Raw genomic sequence first — 19,328 nt, forward strand, 5'->3', positions numbered from 1 at the left:
TTATATATTCATTTTACAGCATGTACCACACTTCCTTTCTAGGAATCCTAGTCGGTTTGTAAATCTTCTCACACATTGCTCACTTCCTCAGCTTATTAATGCACTATCTCTACTGTCTACACAGCATATGCATTGCTTTACATATGTATGATTTATTCTGTTGTCAATCATTTTTAGAGAATGATTTAGGAATGTGTTTCTTTGTACAATGGATGGGTTTTTTAAAACTCTTTTATCATGATTTAGTATTGGAAACCTGAGATGTCATATGAAGTATGAAGGCAAGTTTTTCTAGAAAGGATTTGTATTAGTTCGGAATGGTATATAGGGGCATCTTGAGGCATAACAAGCATTTTAAATTAAATCTTGGCCTGGGGTTTGAAATGCACTAAGGCAGGCTACATTTGCTCTCCGATACCAGATGAAACTTGCTTACAGAGTTGAAATTTTCCAAAAGTATTTTTTTTTCTTTCCTTCCTTACCTGCTTCCAAAGTTTACAACAGAGTTTCTTTGGGGTCTCTTAAGGATGAAGGTTTATTTCTGTGTCATCTTGTGCTAAGGTTCAGGTCTTTAAGGCCCTGACTTTGCAGGAGTTCCTCCCGTTAAACTTCTCACCTTGGGCTTCGTGTTCTTTTTCTGCCTATGTGAAACACTGAAAGCTATTCTCAAATTCTCCTACTTGAGAAAAATGACCTTAAGACAAAAGTCAGATTCGGTGACTTAAAAAACAATCTATCTCTTCCTTAAATTCAAAAATATATTGGATAAAAGTCACAGTCAAGCCTCTAGTTCTTCTGTGAAGAATTAGGGGAAAAAAGAGATTCTGTGTTTTAGAAGCAGAAAAAAGGCAAGTTGGTTTCTGCACCACCAGGAACTAAGCAGAGTCATAACTGTACAGGACAGAGAACATGTAGACCCCAAGTAACATTCTCAGTGGGTTATCAAATGGCCCTCAGTCTCTCCTAAAAAAATCTATGAAAAACAATCTGCAAAAGTGTGTCCATGATATTTGTTTTGAACATTTTAAGAAAGATTGTGTATTTCCATTAAAACAACAAAAAAGTACTTGGTAAAAAGGATGGTGATGTTGCTGCATGACTAGAATTTTATTATACCAGGATACATGGTACCTGTTTGAAGCAGAAACTCTGAGTCTTATGTCTTTGTTTATAGAGGGTTTATATAGGGGTCCTTTGTATACAATTATTAAGAACAGAAGTAGATACATTTTAAATTCATATTTTGACAGACTCCAAGAAAAGATACCCCAATAAGAAGACAGGAGTGTCTAGCCTTTTTAATTTTAAATGTAACATATAACCTTGGTGTGGTAGTTTGAATGAAAATGCTTGCCATAGGACATTTTGGGGTTAGGGAGAAACCTAATGCCAGGGAAATTCCCAGGAGCCCACAAGGAAGACCCCAAGTCTTCAAGCAATAGTGCAGAGGGTGCCTGAACTGGCCATCTCCTGTATTTAGATTGGTAACTACCCTAATTGTTATCAGAGAGCCTTCTTCCTGTAACTGATGGAAGAAGATGAAGAGATCTACAGCCAAGCAACGGCCCAAGCTTCTGGAGTCCTGTTAAAGAGTAGAAGGATGGATTATACCAGTCAGGGAGTCAAAATAATGGGGGTTAATGTCTTGATGGGAGAACCCACAGAGACAGTTGAACTGAGTTTGTGGGAGCTCACAGACTTTGGTCCAATAGCTAGGGAGCCTGCAAGAAACCAACCTAGACCCTATGCATGTGGGTGACAGTTGTATAGCTTGGTCTCTTTGTTGGACTCCTAGCAATGAGCTCAGTACCTGTCTCTGGTACTTGAGCTGGTTTGGGGCACCTATTCCCCATACTGGGTTACTTGGCCCAGCCTTGATGCAGGGGAGAAGCTTAGTACTGTCTCAAATTGATGTGTCATGCTTTGTCAACACCCATGGGAGAAGATAGTGGATGGGGAGGGGCATAGTTTGGAAGGGTTAGGAGAAGGAAAGGAGGGAGGACAAACTGTGGTTGCTATTTAAAATGAACAAAAATTTAATTAATAAAAAAAGAAAAGAAAATGGCTCCCATAGGCCCATATAAAGTAGTACTATCACGAGATATGGCCTTATTGAAGTAGCTGTGGCCTTGTTGGAGGAAGTGTGTCACTAGGAGCAGGCCTTGAGGTTTCAGCAACTCAAGCAAGGACCAATCTCACTTTCTCCATGCTGCCTGTCAATCCAGATGCAGAACTCTTGGCTCCTTCTCCAGCACCATATCTGCCTGCACATGCCATGTTTAGCACCATGATAATAATGTACTCAATCTTTAAAACTGTAAGACAGCTTCAATTAAATACTTTCCTTGTTAAGAATTTCTGTGGTTATGGTGTCTCTTCGCAGCAATAGAAACACTAACAAAGATAATTGGTAACCTATGACTTTAAAGATGTCCTACAGTATAATATCAGTAAGTCATGCGTGGTTGATTAAAATCAGACATGTAGCTTTGTGGAATAAAAACCTTTATCTGGCATGTACACAGTATACTCACATACACACAGGCAAAGCACTCATACACATGTACACAGTATACTCACATACATGCAGGCAAAGCACTCCATACCCATAAAATAAAATGAATAAATCTAAATTTCTAAAAAAAAAATCTATCTGATGTGAATGTGGTGTTATAAGCCTATAATCCCAGAACTCTGAAGGCAGAGGCTGGAGGAATCTCAAATTCAAGGCCAGTTTAGACTTAATAGGCAGTTAAGGCCAGTCTGAGACCCCCATCTCAAAGAAATCTACCAATACAAAGACATAATCCCTTCACAAATATTCCACAGGAAAATAGGGTCAACCTCATTCTCTTAATATGTATTCTCTTGTTGTAAGCACACAAACTACTAGCAGGGTGTAGGTCTTTATTCTGAATTTTCTGCAAATTCTCTTTTGTAATGTGGGGTGCTTATCCAGCTTTGTTTTTCTCTTTCTTTCTTTTTGTTTCTTTTGATAGAAGAAAAACTTATAAGTCCGTAGACCAAGATTCTTTCCTCATTAAACTTTGTTTTTCTCCTTAAAACTATAGTAGAATCGCATCATCCTGAAAAAAAAAAAAAAAAAAAAACTAGACGCAAGAATACCTTTTCTGTTCCAACTCTAGTCTAGAGAAACACATACTGTCTTCTTCCTGTTTATTTTTAGTATTTATCTTTTGGGATTTCTTTCTCAATATTCTCTATGACACAACTTGAGATTCACAAAGCACCTGACTGAATAACCTTGGGCTTTTACCTGGAGCCCCACTGCTTACTGAGATTCACTGTAGCCACCACCTCGCTTAATGGGATTATAGCCCACATATGGTTGCAGAGTGAGCACATTACAGAAAGGAAATACTCTTTTATAGCTCCATTTGTACTAATTGAAATGTTTTCTACCCTTAATTATAAGTGCTAGTAAAAGCTAGCATAGATGAGCCATTGCAAGAGTCACTCAAACCGGGCTTTTCTCAGAAGCAGCACAGCGAAGAACTGTAGTTGACACCGAAACCAGCAGACATAGCTCACTCAGTGACTATCTGCAAAGACTCACCCTGCTCGGACCCTGAGCGTCTTAAACCTGTGCTGGGCTCTCTTTCACAGAAACGAAGGCACAAGCCAACAGTGCCCCTTCCAAATCATTTCAGCAGGGTGAAGAAATGGTGCAGCAGGTGGATTCAACAGCAGCAATGGAAATCCTAAGCAACAACAAAGCCAAGCGACACGAGAAGGTAAGAAGGGAGACTCCTCTGAGTGGCATTAATCTGACGGTGGCACCATTGCATAACCTGTGGCCTGTTTTCATCAAGTGCTTACTTTTTCTTTCAGTTTCATCGTTCAAATGACACACAAGAAATGAACATCTAACAGGCAGAATTATAAGTGAAATACAGAAATAATATGTTCCAAGCATTTGGGTATTTTTATGAGAAAAAAAGAGAAAAAAAATTAATGCATTCAAGCAGTGATGAATCAGTCAAACACATGTGTGAAGGAAATTTCTCTTCCATCAGCCAAATGCATGAATTAATTATTTACCAGGGAGTGGTAAGGGCATTTTATCACCAAAAAGTCAATAAAACGATCCCTTTATATTATGCACAATTTCTTTCCAAAGTCATCAAAGAAAGATGCGTTAAAACCATCCCTGGCCCAGCAAAAAGGCAAAGATGGGACCCTGAGAGAATCAAGTGTCTTCTGCGGAGAAATTCTTTTGATGACTTGTCGGAGATGAGCGGCAGACCCTTCAGAAAGAGATGGCAATTAGCTGTAGATTTTCTAGTCTTACCTAAGAAGCAGGCATTCTGCTTTCTTGGCCATTCATGCGTCTATGTTTAAGGCAAGATGAGAAATGATTTTTCCCACATAAATGTGTGAATGCAAAATGAATTTTCAAAAACTACAGAATTTTATCCCATCGCCTATTCTGCACTGGGAAGTAAGATCAGAGGGAATTTTCTGAGTAGTCCTCCAATTTAGTTAGCTAATTTGAGAGCAGATTTTCTATTTTATCCTTAAATACTATCAAAGAATGAAGTTTATTTCCTATGACTCATATTGAAATACTTAATTCCCTTTAATGTCAAGAAGTTCTTTCTGATATTAACTGAGATGGCTTCCTGTAATTTGAGGCCATTTGTCTTACTTTGACCTTGATGTTGGCGGAGAAGTGGTGGCCAGGCTAACTATAATGGCCATTTATACGTTAGAGCCAATTACACAGTCATCATCTAACCCCTTAGCCTCCAGGGGATTCATATGTACGCTCTGTAGCCTGTGCTGACAGATTCTATCTTCAAATGCTTCTAACTCAATCTGTCCCTGCCTCGTTCCCTCTCTCTCCCTCTCCCCCACCCCACCTCGCTTAATTTTCATCATCTCTTGAACTTTTTCACATTTTTAAAGAGATCCTACCCACTGGTCATTGTTTCTCAGATTTTATAACCTCGTTTTATTTGTATGTAAAAAAAAATAAATATGCTGCTTATGTTAAAATATTAGCGTGTGATTCCCAGACGATCTCTTACCTGCTTGCAGTGTCTGAAAAGATTGTGAGCAGTTGCGGTTCCTAATGAAGCAATATCACAATAGGAAAGGGCCCTATTAGAACAAAAAGATCCTGAAATGGAATTGAAATGTGAATTTCTGCCCTGACACCCAGGAGCCTGAACACACCACTGAATTCTCTAGACTTATACTTGCTCTTCTGTGAGCTAAAGGTAATACCATTTCCCTTCAGGAGTGAGAGATAAAGGACGATAGTGGGTGGTTCCTGTCAGTCCCTGAAAGAAGAGCTGATGGCACAATTAGCTGTTATTGAACTCTGTGTAACAAAGGGTCCAACTGTTTTCCCCAAATGATCACAGGAGATGCAGTCAGTCAGCTACTTACAGAATGCATGAGTGTGCCAAAGATGTCAACACTGGCTTATTTGATAAGTTCACATGCAGTAATATTAGTTGACTAAGAATAAGGAAAATAAAGCTAGGAGGGAGAATCTATTTGGAAAAGTGAGAAGCGGAAGGATATGTTCAACAGGATGATGACTGTGTCTAAGGCAGGAAAATGAGGAGAAGGAAGAGGAGCCAAGCTGGCAGAGGGGTCTCATGAGCCATAGTCCAGTCAGACCATGTAAGATAGAACCCACCAGAGAACAGAACGGCTGGCCAGCACAAGCTGCCCTCCCCCTCTGAAATCCATACGCTTGAAATTCTTCAGCAGAGGCTTCCATCTTCTCAATTCCAAGAAAAAGATAAGTTTGCCTTTGAAATACCATAATATTTCCACAATTTTGTTTTAGTCTTTAAAAAAGGCCTTACTGCATAACTTTAACTGGCCTGAAACTTGCCACTTATACTATGTATGATCCAGTATTCCTCCTGTCTCCACTTCCCCCAGGGCTGAGATTGCAAACATGGTTCACTGTGACTTCTCTGACAATTTTTTAAATTTAGCTCAACAGATACTTATCCAGTGCCTGCTATGTAAAAACAGTATACTAATTAGTAAAAATCTGTTAGGGGACTATTCAGACATAGATATCTCACTTTATAAATATAATGTTCCAATGGGTGAGACAAACACATAATCCTGGACAAGTGGATAATATGTTAGAAAATAACCAACATTATGGGGCAAAACAAGTGAATTATAATAAAGAGATGGAAGAAAACCAAGTATAATGTCAGCATTTTGAGAAGGTCTCTTTTAGAAAGTGAAATGTAAGCAAAGCTTCCCAGGAGAGCCATGTGGACACTATTAGGACAAACAATATTATCTACAGAAGGAATTAGCAGCTCAGAGGCCCACTGTGGGGGGAGATTGGTAGCGCAGGGTATCACCAATGAAGGGACAGAAATGAACATTCACAGGCAAAAGAAAAGAGTTCCGTGGATTTGAGTATAGAGTGAGTAGGGACAGGGAGGACCGCATGCACCATTGTAAGGACATTGTCTTTTGTTCTTATTTTTGTTGAGTCTTTGTAGGATTTCCAGCAAAGAAGTGGCTCAAACTGACTTGGTTCTAGAAAGATCTCTCTGTGAGTGCTGTTAAAGGACATGACTGTCCAAATGTGACAATGATTCAGACAAGTATGTCACAGGGATGATGCTAAGAAGTCAGATTTTGGGAAGAGTTGACATCAGAAGCGAGACTTCAGATAATCAGAATAAGAGCGTGGAGAGTGACCTAAGAAACTTAAGTTGTCGTCGTGTGGAAATTGTTCACACCAGAGCTCTTATTGAGATGTAACTGTTTATAGAGCATCTTGTAGATGAGAGCACAGAATCAGACCTTACAGGTATTTCAAATATTGTCTCACCCACTTCCTAGAAGTTTAACCCTTGAACTATGTTCAGCGTTCAACATGAGTAAAGGTGCATGTGTTCCAAGATTTTCATTGGATAGAAATGATGTGGCACATGGGAAGCAGTTCACAAAACTTCTGTGGATGGAGAAGCTCATTAAAGGACATGCATGACTGCCCACTACAGTTATTCTTATTACTACCATTAGCTTAGTTTCCTGTACTCTGTATCTACTAAGTTACAGTTTTAAAAGAAGGCATAGATTTCCTCTTACAGAAGTGGTCCTGGCTACATTTTCTCTCTGTGTATTCATCATGGATTGACTAAGATGGCACAGGGGGTGACGTTCTTAGATATCAAAAGACGATGCATAAAAATGGATGGTTGGTCTTTTGTATGTCAGAGGTTGCCAGAACCACAAAAAAAATATTTTTTTCAAATTCTAGCTGTAGAATATACTAGCAAAATCTCACGAATTGAATTTCTATTACCATTCCCTTTACAAAACTGGGGTCATCATGACTGTTGTGGCTTTTTCTCTGTTTGACAAATCCTTTTCTTTGTATTCTATGCCATTTATGTTTAATCTTTAAAATAAACCAGTTTCTATGAGTTTCTGGAAAATGTTCCTGCTTTTAAAGCATCCTATTTAAAATGCTGAGGTCATCGCCCAATTTGTTCTTCTCTTGAAGCTTGCGACAGCCCCCTCCACCTTGGTATCATATGTAAATTTAATGAGCATTCACTCAGTTTCATCATCCAGGTCACTGGGTCATTGATTCTTATTTCCCTGTGTGCTGTGAGAGCAAAGATGCTGTCTCAGTGCATCTTTATAGTCTTTCTTGTCTGTGAACAGTATCATGCAATGTTTCATTACATTTTTCAATGAAAGAATCTTCATTTTCCATTATAAACTAACTTGTTATTTCATTAGACCTAAATCTTTATGATACAGTAGCTATCAGACTTTTTCTGTCCTAAAACCGTAATTTTTAGGAAGTCTTTTTGTTTCTTTGAATCCTAAACTTGGGATTACCCATAGCCAACGTCTCTAAGTAATTCTTTGAAGATCTTTGGATTTCAAACCCAACTCTACATACTCTGTATGTGACCTACCAGTTATTCTCTTTATTACTCTACAACTTTCTTTTCTCCTGTGATGTACTTCTCTGCAAGTTATTTAAAGTCAATGAAATTATAATTCAAGAAGAATAAGAGTAGAGGTAGAAATAATTAGGATATTATTAAAGGAATAATTACATAGCATGATAAATAAGGCAAGGAAACAGAAATGCAATGGGGGCTTACTGTTGTCCAAGGTCAGTGTTAACTAGTAACAGAGTTACTCAGGGAGGGAAATACAGAAAGAGCAAGTAATATTGTATATATATAATAACTCCAAAATATCTATACTGTTCACAATCCTTGGCAGTATTCTAAATTGTCCAGATCAAGCACATCCATCCCATCTCTACTATATCTATAGGGTTGGGTCTTTTCTAGGATAGTATTGAAACTGTTATGCATCCTCTTTAACACTTCTTTGGATCTCTCGGTCTGCTGTAGTCAATAGAAGCTCCTCATGACAGAAGAACTTTTCGGGTCCTGACCCAACTTGCCCAACTTGAAGGTCTACTGCTTCAAACCATTGCTATTTATGTGGCCACATGTGATTCCCTCTTGCTTTCCATAAATTCTACAGTGTTCCATTTCTGAGCCTTCTCTACAGAATGAGTTTCCTGCCAACTCCACCAATGCAGAAGATAATCTATTTGCCTGGACTGGCCTTTCAGAATATTACATCTCTGTGGACATAGGGTTTGGACAATTAATTCTATCTCCTAATTGAAATAAAGCTGAGTTCTTTGGAGAGACAAATAGACATTCTGTGAGGAAATAAGCAATTCTTCTTGAAGTATATTGAGATCAAAATATTGATGACCTGACTAGACTAACCTAGTCTGCTGCCACCTATGAAAAACATCAAGTAAATAGTGACAGAGCTAAGAAACTGAAGAAAGGTTGATTTCTCATGACAGTGTTCAAATATCTCAATTAATGGTTCCTAAAGTTATTACTACAGCTCAGATTTATCAATTAATTTAGTCCACAAACTTTTCCAATTGTTTGTTGTTTTTGGTCAGTTTTCTTGCCCTAAATGTAAACATTTACATGTTACTATACTCAATTATTTCTGTGACCTTTCTCCTTTCTGTCTTATTACTATACCCACAGCACTCTGTGGTAAGTACCTAGTCCCATAGGCAAAGGCTTGTCCAATTATCTTGTCAAAAATTTTTGGATTTATCTGAAGCAGCCAAGCTTTTTAATCAAATACAATAATGAAGAACGAGAGCTCGGAAACTTGATTTCCTTGGAATCATACCCCTGAATTGACTGTCATTTTCTTCTTATCTTTAAGATGAAATCAAAATAATAAGAACCTCATGTGGTGCCTAAAATAATTAAATTAAAAGGCTATCAAATGTTGGCACATTGCGTAGTATGGATTAAAAAACATTAACTATTATCATTTATTTATAGCTAATCATCTCTCCAAATTCTCAGATATCCTAGAATAAAAAGGTTTACCCATTCTATCTACAGGTTAACTGGATCATTGGGAATTACATCACAAAAGGAAGAAGACTGCTCATAATGAAAGCAGGATGACCAAGGAGACAAAAAGTCAGTAAAAATACAAAGACTTCACAGTTCTGTCCTCAAACTCAGCTTAATTGCCATTAATAGAACACTTGACCAACACCAGCATCCTCACACTGCACCAACTAATATTAGTTTCTAGGCCATAAAACAAGGCTTATCAGTCTAAGAAGAGTCAAGTCATACAGTGTGTATTATTCTAACAGCTACAGCAGAAGTCCGAAATTAACAGCAGGCATCTTTCTGGCAAACTTCGAGTACTCAAAAACTAAGAGCCTATTATAAATAACTGATAGTGTAGTTTAAAAAAATGAAACAGAAAATTATATAGTACAAGTGAATGAGATGGAAGCCATAATATCAGTGCTACACTTTTAAAGAATTCCTGAGAATACATCTAGAGGGAAAATATCATCGAATAAACACTTAAAGTTAAAATAGATAAACCGAGTTTTGAGTTAAACTCAGCTTGTATCTTAAGAAATTATGAAAAAAAAGAAAAGGATAAGAAAATAAAAAGTATACAGAAAAAGGGAATAATAATGAGAGAAGTAATATAAAAAAGAAGCAACAAAAGAAAAAATGTATATTATCAAGAGCTGTTCTTTGAGAAAATGAATAACGTTTATAACTTTCAAAGTTTTACACACCAGGCACAAAGGGGTACTATACAAGTGACTAGTATGTGGGCTCAGCTTACATCATTTGAGATTCTGTAGCAATTAAATTAATAATGGAAGATGTCTTAAACTTTGTGTCAATAAGATAAACATCTTAGTAAAATGGAGCCAATCCTTGAAAGAGAAACAAGTTATCGAAACTCAATCAAGCTGAAATTAAAAACTTAGAAAATGCATGCTATTTTAAGGAATGTAAATTCTCGATTTCTTGTGCTTTTCATGAAAGGAATTTTAGGTCTATCTATACTCCTATTTAGAAAAGCTATTAAACATTTCTTTAATTTTTAAAAAATTTACACATATTGTTATAACATTGAGGAAGATAATAAGTGCCCATTTTATGATGTGCTTAATAAAGTGATAAAAAGAGACAGTACCAAGAGAGGAGATTACCAATAGCAAAGAGCATTGATACCACTGATGAACAGTGGTACAAAATATCTAGATTTGGCTTGAGCAAGTTGTTTGAACAAAGGATTACAGGAAGAATATGGAATGGATATTGTCTGCCAGCAGTACAAAGAAAGATGAAAATTTGAAAGTCAATCAATAAAACTTGACACATGAACAAACTAAAAAGAAAAAAAGAATGGAGAGAGATATCTTGAAACACGAAAGGGATTTGATGGAATCTACATCCCACTCTGAATAAGACTGAGCACTCTGACATACCATGGTAAAGGGTACCGATAAATACCCAGAGATACCCAGTGCCAGGCCCGGATGGACTCCTTGTGATCAGCTCCCTGCTGATCAGAGAGAACCGCTGAAAATAAAACCTACAGTTAATGTTCAGCCATGGAGGGAAAAGCAGTGCCCGCTCCTTTAACATCATCTTAGGACTCAGGGAATGTTGTAAAAGAGGAGCAGAAAGAATGTAAGAGCCAGAGGATGAGGAAGGGAGGCATAAAATGCTGCCCAATAAACATTACATGCTGTCACAGATGAACTCACAGTGAACTGTGCATCCCTGAGCAAGGTCTGCACAAGGTCAAGTCAATAAAAGCCTCCAACGTGGATTGGGATAGGAATCCCAAGGCTCTCCTCCTAGCTGAGACGCTCTTGACTAACAGGGGAGGGAGGGTCACTTTTCTCTAGGAGTGTGATCCCTGGTAAGTTTTCCATGCAGCAGGGGATGACACCATGCCTTAGCACAGACGAGAAAAACAAATTGGACTCACTGAATTTACAAATATATACATAAATAAATAAACAAATAGGGCCAGCATGATCTTAGAAGGAAGACATCATGGGGATTTTTTATAAAATTTGGAGGGAGCAAATGATCAAGATACATTGATAGATATATCGACGTATGAAAACTTCAGAGACTAGAGAAATATAATTTTATAAAAGCTACAATTCATTTATTCATAGACAAAAACTCATAGCTATTTTACTATAGAAGTCCAAAAGACATATTTAATTCTAACTTTAATTTTTTTTAAATATGAAAGTGTTTTCAATGCATGTATATCTGTATGCCAGATGCATGAAATGCCTGTGGTGGCCAGAAGAGAGAGTAAGAGGGCCTGGAAATAGAGTTATGAAAAATTATGAGCCCCCATGTGGGTGCTAGGAATCCAAACCCAGTCCTCTGGAAAAGCAGCCAATGGTCTTAACACCTTCAGTTCCGCAAAGTTCTATCTATATAGATAACAAAAACTCGAAACACAAATTTAAAATACCACGTCTAATAGTTCCCAATGTGAAATTATCCAGGGATAAATCTGTAAGATGGTATGAAAGATCGTTATAAACTCCATAGCTGAGAGACCAGGACAGGGACCTGACAGAACTGAGTGTCCTGACAGAAGTGAATCAGAGTACACTTCGTCTGTTAAAGCAGTATTGTTAAAATGTCAATTTCCCCAGATGGTTTTACCAATACAACACAATCCTAACAACACCAGTGTAAATTTTAGAGGAATTAGCAAACTCCTTTCTGTAAAATGCAAAACACCGTGAAGGACTGAAGAACTTTAAAATAAAGCAAGCTGGGGGCGGGGGGAGGGGGGGCTGGTGTTTCATGACTCAGTTAGGAAGAAACAACAGTCCTGGAGCCAAATAAGTACATATACTAGAGCAACAGACGAAGCGGTCCAGAAACCAATCCTAACGTGTATGGTTCAGGGATTCTCAGCTCTGTGCAAAGGCAACTCAGGGAAGAAAAGACTGCGTTTGCTGACCAGGCGTTTCATCTTAACCAAAACATCCTCTCTAGTAGGGTGGAGGAAGGCGAATGCCATTTATATGGTCGGGGAAACGCACACAATTTAGCAAAGGCTCGAAACTAGAAAAGTGCCAAGACTCACAAAGACCCACCCTGAGTTACATAAGCGGCAAGAAGATGGGACATGGAGATTCTGCAGCTAGCAAAGATGCCTGAGGTTGTGCCGAAGTCATGGGCTGTAATATTTTCAATAGCCAAACCCAGAAATAAAGAAATTGATTGCATTCCTATAAATTGTCAGTGTGTATGTGCCTTGAGATAAGTATAATGTTTGAAAGAAAGAAAAAGCATGTGTGTGTGTATATGTGTGTGTATGTGTGTGTGTATATGTGTGTGTATATGTGTGTATGTGTGTGTATGTGTGTGTATGTGTGTGCATGTGTGTGTATGTGTGTGTGTATATGTGTGTGTATGTGTGTGTATGTGTATGTGTGTGTGTGTGTGTGTATGTGTGTATGTGTATGTATGTATGTGTATGTGTGTGCATGTGTGTGTGTGTGCATGTGTGTGTATGTGTGTGTATGTGTGTATGTGTGTGTATGTGTGTGTATGTGTATGTGTGTGTATGTGTGTATGTGTGTATGTGTGTGTATGTGTGTGTATGTGTGTGTGTGTGTGTGTGGTGTTTCTATAAGTCTATCAAAAATGCAAATTAATTCACAGGAAAGATGATCGGTGTGGAGAAGGCAGGATTTAAAATGGACTTCAAAGGTTCTTACAGTGATGTATGTATTCTCCAGTTGATTTCTATGGTATTTGCACTGCCTTTTCTTGTCAGCACCTAGACTGTGCCTTCTAAATATGTACCGCTTATCGTACAACAATGGCACTCTGAATATGAGAGCAAAGGCTACATTATTACTGATGATTGAAACAATTATATTACAGCTGGCAAAACGTTCATCCGAAACTCTCTCCGTTGTGGTCCTGAGAACCTCAACATAGGTGGCTGATGTTTCATATCGGTAAACTGGCATGCTTCCTTGCCAAAATATAAAGTGAATATAATGAAAATGGCCATACATTCAGACTTACTACGGTTTCTCTTCTTAGTCCACTTTGATCATCTGACACACTGCAATTCTATAGAATACAGATTGGGTGTTCCCTATAAAGGGACATTGATATGACACTTGATCAAAATCGTATTGGCATGATTTTAATCATGTTAATGTAAAACTAGTGTTTACAAACAGCCGTTTACAATCAAGAGTGGGGAAAATAACTAGTTACATTACTGTAAGTCTGGAATGTCTTAATAAAGTACTTTATAGATTATATCGAAAATATTACTATCATTAAATAAATTAAATACATAGCAACTAAACATAGCCAAAACTCATCACATACAAATTAATAAAAAATGATAAATATATCATGAACCTAAATGATATTACTCCTAAAATATTAAAAGATCTCTACTTGATCAAATGCAATGACATTTTCTACTAACAAAGCATATTTAAATACTATTGCCTACATTCCCAATTAGCAATCATTTAGAAAGACAATACTTAGCACAAAATCAAGTATCTACATTAGCATAGTCAGCATACCTAGAAGTTCTGATGAACTGTTTTATGTCTAATTATCATAAATAAATATATTTGTAGACAAGGTAATCATAGTGATTTTTAAAGCTTATGACATTATGAGACAACTGAATAAAAACTATGTAGAAATTTCAATAAGTGTATACTAAAAATGAGGTGAGTCTTCGCCTACATATTAAATGACTATTATCTGTCAAGGCTAAGACATACATCCTCACATAAAAATTAAATCAAGGGGTAGAGCTACAAGGATAAATCATAATCCTTGAAACAGTGAAAAAACTGAAATGTGCCTTAAAGTTATGACTTGTCACTGATTCAAAGTTTTTCTCACTCATTCAAAAGCTTCTGATTTTTGTTTACTTTGCCATACATCCAGGAAACATACCCAGTTCCCCAAAACACCTTTAAAAAGTTACTTATAACATGTATGTATTCTGTCACTACATAGACCCATTTGTATCAGTCAGTCAAGTATTTAAGGGGCACTAGCAGAAGGAATTTGTCACTAGTTAGGTCAACATTCTTCATACTAAAAACTGACATTTAAATACGCCATTTGTACAGCAATTTCAAACGAAGTTCCCAAACATTTATTCAATAATACTTTGAATATTTCCATTCCGTGTTTAGCAAACATTCATTTCCATTTTACTCATTTATAAAGCCAAGTCCTATTCATGGGATGATGTGAACCTAATAACCCATTTCCTCCTTACGATTAATTTTCATTTGCGAGAAAGAATAGAAAAATAGAAAACATCTAGCAACAAAATAGGCTACCTATCCCAACAGTGAAATAGCTCTTTGGCGTGTGCCTCTCTTCTATCCCACCTTTTTGTAAGCGATCCAGTCGAACACTCTGTCGATATCTGTTGCCCGGAGCACTTCCTGTGATACTGGATGGGAACTGGCCAACCCGTCAAGCAGCATCACTTCATGCAGAACATCTGTCAGAAATCTCTGCTTTTCCTGTAATACGGTAGATGGGATAATATTATAGGTGATTCATGGTCATGGCAGAAACTGCCAGATAACATGAACAGCGTGTGTGTCACCTAACTGATGGTGCTCATCACTCTTACAGAGTGAGACTCAGATTTAAAGGAAATTCAGTACATAAAACAGCCCCTTAGGATGGTAGAAAATAAAAGACAGTTGATTTAAACATAACATGAAACAAAATCAATAGGCTACTCTAAGCCCTAAGTAATAAGAACACCTGGCTGTTTTCTCAGGGCATGAAGCAAGTCTGAAGAGTGGACACATATGACAATGATAAGATTCAGGGTTGTTTGTGTCTTCTACAGGATGCAGAGCACAATTCCAGTCTCAAATAACGTTTTCATGTCAGGTCAATGCAAGAATCCTATCTATTTAAGTCACTATACTGAGTCTCGTTAGAACAAGTTAACTTCATTATCCCTACTCCTCCATCCCACCACACAGGTACTTTTCCAAAAGAGAAAGAAAAAAGAAAAGAACATGACACAACACATACTAAAATCATTGCTGTCATCCAGCTATAGTGCACATAGATACATACACAAATTTAGAATAAAGGCCATCATGCAGAGATCACCCAGTCTTAATAACCCACCATCACAAATTACTGTCAACAATCAGATCACGAAGCTTCTATTTATTACATGTAGTATTTCTCTAATAAAGGCAAACCTGTTGCTTTTGAAACGAACTGTAAAGGACGGAACTTTTTGTTCTTTTTTTTCTTTTAAGAAAAAAGTCGGTTTTAAAGAAAGAGCTTGGATTCTGTTAACAACAACAAAAAATGCTGCCAATTATTAGTCCTCCCAGCCACCTGCCTTAGTTGATGGAGGAAGGGAAGGAAAAATAAGTCACAAAAGACAACAAGCCTAAATAACCCCCTGGATTGCTAGGAACTGAGGAGTATCATTACTGAGATTAAAGACTCCAATGCTTAAATTGCTCTGCTTAATTCTGAACTTGGTCCTACAGTCTGTACATTTTGAGAAATCAGATAAACACTGTGTAATTTTGGACTGAGCTGTAATTTCCAGCAGAGAGTACAGCAACCCTCAGATTAAGGAAATGGAAACAAAGAAGGAATATGCCTTAGGAAGAAAAGTTAACTAAGCATGTATATGTTGCTCATTAAAACCTATTTTTTAAAAAAAATGGTTATGTTCATCACCACTTAATCAATGATTTAGTCCATTGAATCAGTACTTAATTAATTAGCTATATTTATAAGGTAATTTTCTAATGGTGTTTAAATAGTCCATAGTTCATAAATCTAGTGTGTATAGTTATCTTGCATTTTAAAAATTTTCACAATCATTGCCTATTACACATTAAAGAGTATTACATAGAAAAGACTAGAGCAACATTGCTCTTAGTCACAGAGGCCAATCCTGACCCTTTAAGACCACAGGTAGATATATCAAACTCCCCCTGAATTAAGTGATTAATGTGCCATAAATCAATTGCATATTACCTCTCAAATTAATTTCCACTTCACAACAAAGACATCACTGAACCTGTTGATTTTATTGTTGGAACAGAAGATAGTCCATTAAAATTAATAAAAACACCCTAAAGAAATGATCAAGACAGAGAACCTCATAACTCATTTGGCAGTTTCAAAATAAACCTATAAATTTTGTGATTAAGAGCTAATATTTAAGTCATTCAAATTTAAAATACATGTTACTGATCAAAGACTTCAACATAAAGCCAGGCACACTGAACCTCAGACGAGAAAGTGGGAAGTTCACTGGAATGCACTATCACAGGAGACCCCTTCCTAAATATAACTCCAGCAGCACAGACACTGAGAGAAACGACTAATAAATGGGACCTCCTGAAACTGAAAAGCTTCTGTAAAGCAGAGAACATGGTTGATAAGACAAAGCGACAGCCTACAGAATGGGAAAAGATCTTCACCAATCCAACATCAGACAGATATACCAAGAACTCAAGAAATTGGTCATCAAAACAACAAATAATCCAATAAAAAAGTGGAGTAAAGACCTAAACAGAGGAATATAAGATAACTGAAAGACACTGAAGGAAATGCTCAACATCCTTAGTCATCAGAGAAATGCAAATCAAAACAACTCTAAGATTTCATCTTACATCTATAAGAATAGCCAAGAGAGATGGCTCAGAGGTTAAGAGCATTGCCTGCTCTTCCAAAGGTCCTGAGTTCAATTCCCAGCAACCACATGGTGGCTCACAACCATCTGTAATGGGGTCTGGTGCCCTCTTCTGGCATGCAGGTATACACACAGACAGTATATTGTATATATAATAAATTAATTAATATTAAAAAAAAGAATGGCCAAGATCAAAAACACTGATGACAACTTATGCTGGAGAGGATGTGGGGTAAAGGAAACACTCCTGCATTGCTGGTGGGAGTGCAAACTGGTACAGCCCCTTTGGATATCAGTATGGCAATTTCTCAGAAAATTAGGAAACAACCTTCCTCAAGACCCAGGAACACCACTTTTGGGTATGTATCCAAAGGATGCTCTATTGTGCAACAAGGACATGTGCTCAACTATGTTCATAGCAGCTTTGTTTGTCATACCCAGAACCTGGAAACAACCTAAATGCCCCTCGACTGAAGAATAGATACGGAAAATGTGGTATATTTATACAATGGAGTACTACACATAAGAAAAAAATGACATCTTGAAATTTGCAGGCAAATAGATGAATCTAGAAAACATTATTTTGAGTGAGGTAACCCAGACCCAAAAAGACAATTATCACATGTACTCACTCGTAAGTGGTTTTTAAAAAAAGCAAAGAAAACCAGCCCACAAATCACAATCCCAGAAAACCTAGACACCAAGGAGGACCCTGAGAGAGACATGCATGGTTCTAATCTACAGGGAAGTAGAAAAAGACAGGATCTCCTGAGTAAATTTAGAGCATGGGGACCATGGGAGAAGGATGAAAGGTAGGATAGTGGCAGGGAGAGGAGCAGAGAAAAATTTAGAGCTCAATAAAATCAAAAAAAATAAAATAAAGCCGGGCAGTGGTGGCGCACGCCTTTAATCCCAGCACTCGGGAGGCAGAGGCAGGCGGATCTCTGTGAGTTCGAGACCAGCCTGGTCTACAAGAGCTAGCTCCAGGATAGGCTCTAAAGCTACAAAGAAACCCTGACGCGAAAAAAAAATAAAAATAAAAAAATAAAATACACGTTACAATTATCCGATATTAGACTAGAAGTAAAAATTATAAAATGAATATTGCTATTGCAACTTGACCAATTAATGCTTTGATATTTCAAAAATTTTAATTAAAGATGTGGTGTCATTCAGAAGACAAATTAACATTAAATTCTTCAAAGAGGGATTGACTGTGAAAGACGTCTAAAATGAATTTTAAATGATGCTTATCTGAATGATAATTTTAATCGTTAGCAACAATAAATGCACATTGATCAACATTAAAATTTAATGAATAGTCCTTGCTTGCTAGAGCTGTGAGGGTTAAATGTCATAAACAGACTTTAAAACTGAAATCTAAACTCAGTTGCAAAGAACTATTAACATTAAAGGAAGTCCGTACCAATTATACATAAACATTACTTCATGCTTCCGGAAGAGAGCAAAACTAAAACTTTGTCACTTAAAGTAATTTCAGTTACCATTATTTAACTTTAGTGTGGGTAAGTCAATGGTCAATGATTTATCTTCTACCCTGTTGAAACAAAATGATATTAAATATCTGAAAAAAAGACTTGAGCCCCAAAATACTTTGGGGCCTGTGTTCCTGGTAGGGGAGAACATACAAAGCAAAAAAAGATAGCATATGTGAAACTGAGGAAGGAAAAAAGAAAACAAAATAAAATTCTAGCCAGAGGCAAATTCAGTTTGACAGTACTACCGATAACTCACAGGAAGAAGGGAACTGTACCTTTTTAAAATACCTACATCACTACAAAGTAAGAAACTACCTGGCTAAAGCCTATATTATTAAGACCAATAGCCCCTATAGTAACAATAGCCATCTTAGTCAGTGTTAGCTAATTGTAAACCATTTATCTGGAGCGATGAATGTTAAAAACTGAAGTAAAAGTATCCATTTTTACAATATTCAATAAGAGTTAAAATAAAATAGTTGGCCATAGGGAATGAAATAATAGTTTTATTATATAGATTAAAGCTGCCAACCTGATTTTTAGGAAAGCTATACAATAATTGACTCATCTTTGGAGACTTTCTTTAAAGAGTAAAAAAATAATCTAACCTTTAGAATATTTAATTTAGAATGTATATGTATGTGTGTGCTCTGGGGTGTCTGTATCATATACTCAGTGAATGTGTAGTACCTCGTTTTTCTTTTATTCCCATATTTCAGGCTGGTATCATTT

The 19,328-nt window shown here is 37.0% G+C and overlaps 1 protein-coding gene across 1 annotated transcript in view; it reads right to left on the reverse strand.

Moving 5' to 3' along the window:
* The window catches only part of Trhde (thyrotropin releasing hormone degrading enzyme), a 377,936-nt gene that overhangs the window by 146,984 nt on the left and 211,624 nt on the right, over positions 1 to 19,328 (reverse strand). The window contains 1 exon segment of the mRNA XM_038315022.1: positions 14,795 to 14,932. Within this exon segment, the coding sequence (XP_038170950.1) occupies positions 14,795 to 14,932 (138 nt within the window).

Source organism: Arvicola amphibius, chromosome 17, assembly GCF_903992535.2.
Source record: "Arvicola amphibius chromosome 17, mArvAmp1.2, whole genome shotgun sequence".
Lineage (NCBI taxonomy): Eukaryota > Metazoa > Chordata > Mammalia > Rodentia > Cricetidae > Arvicola > Arvicola amphibius.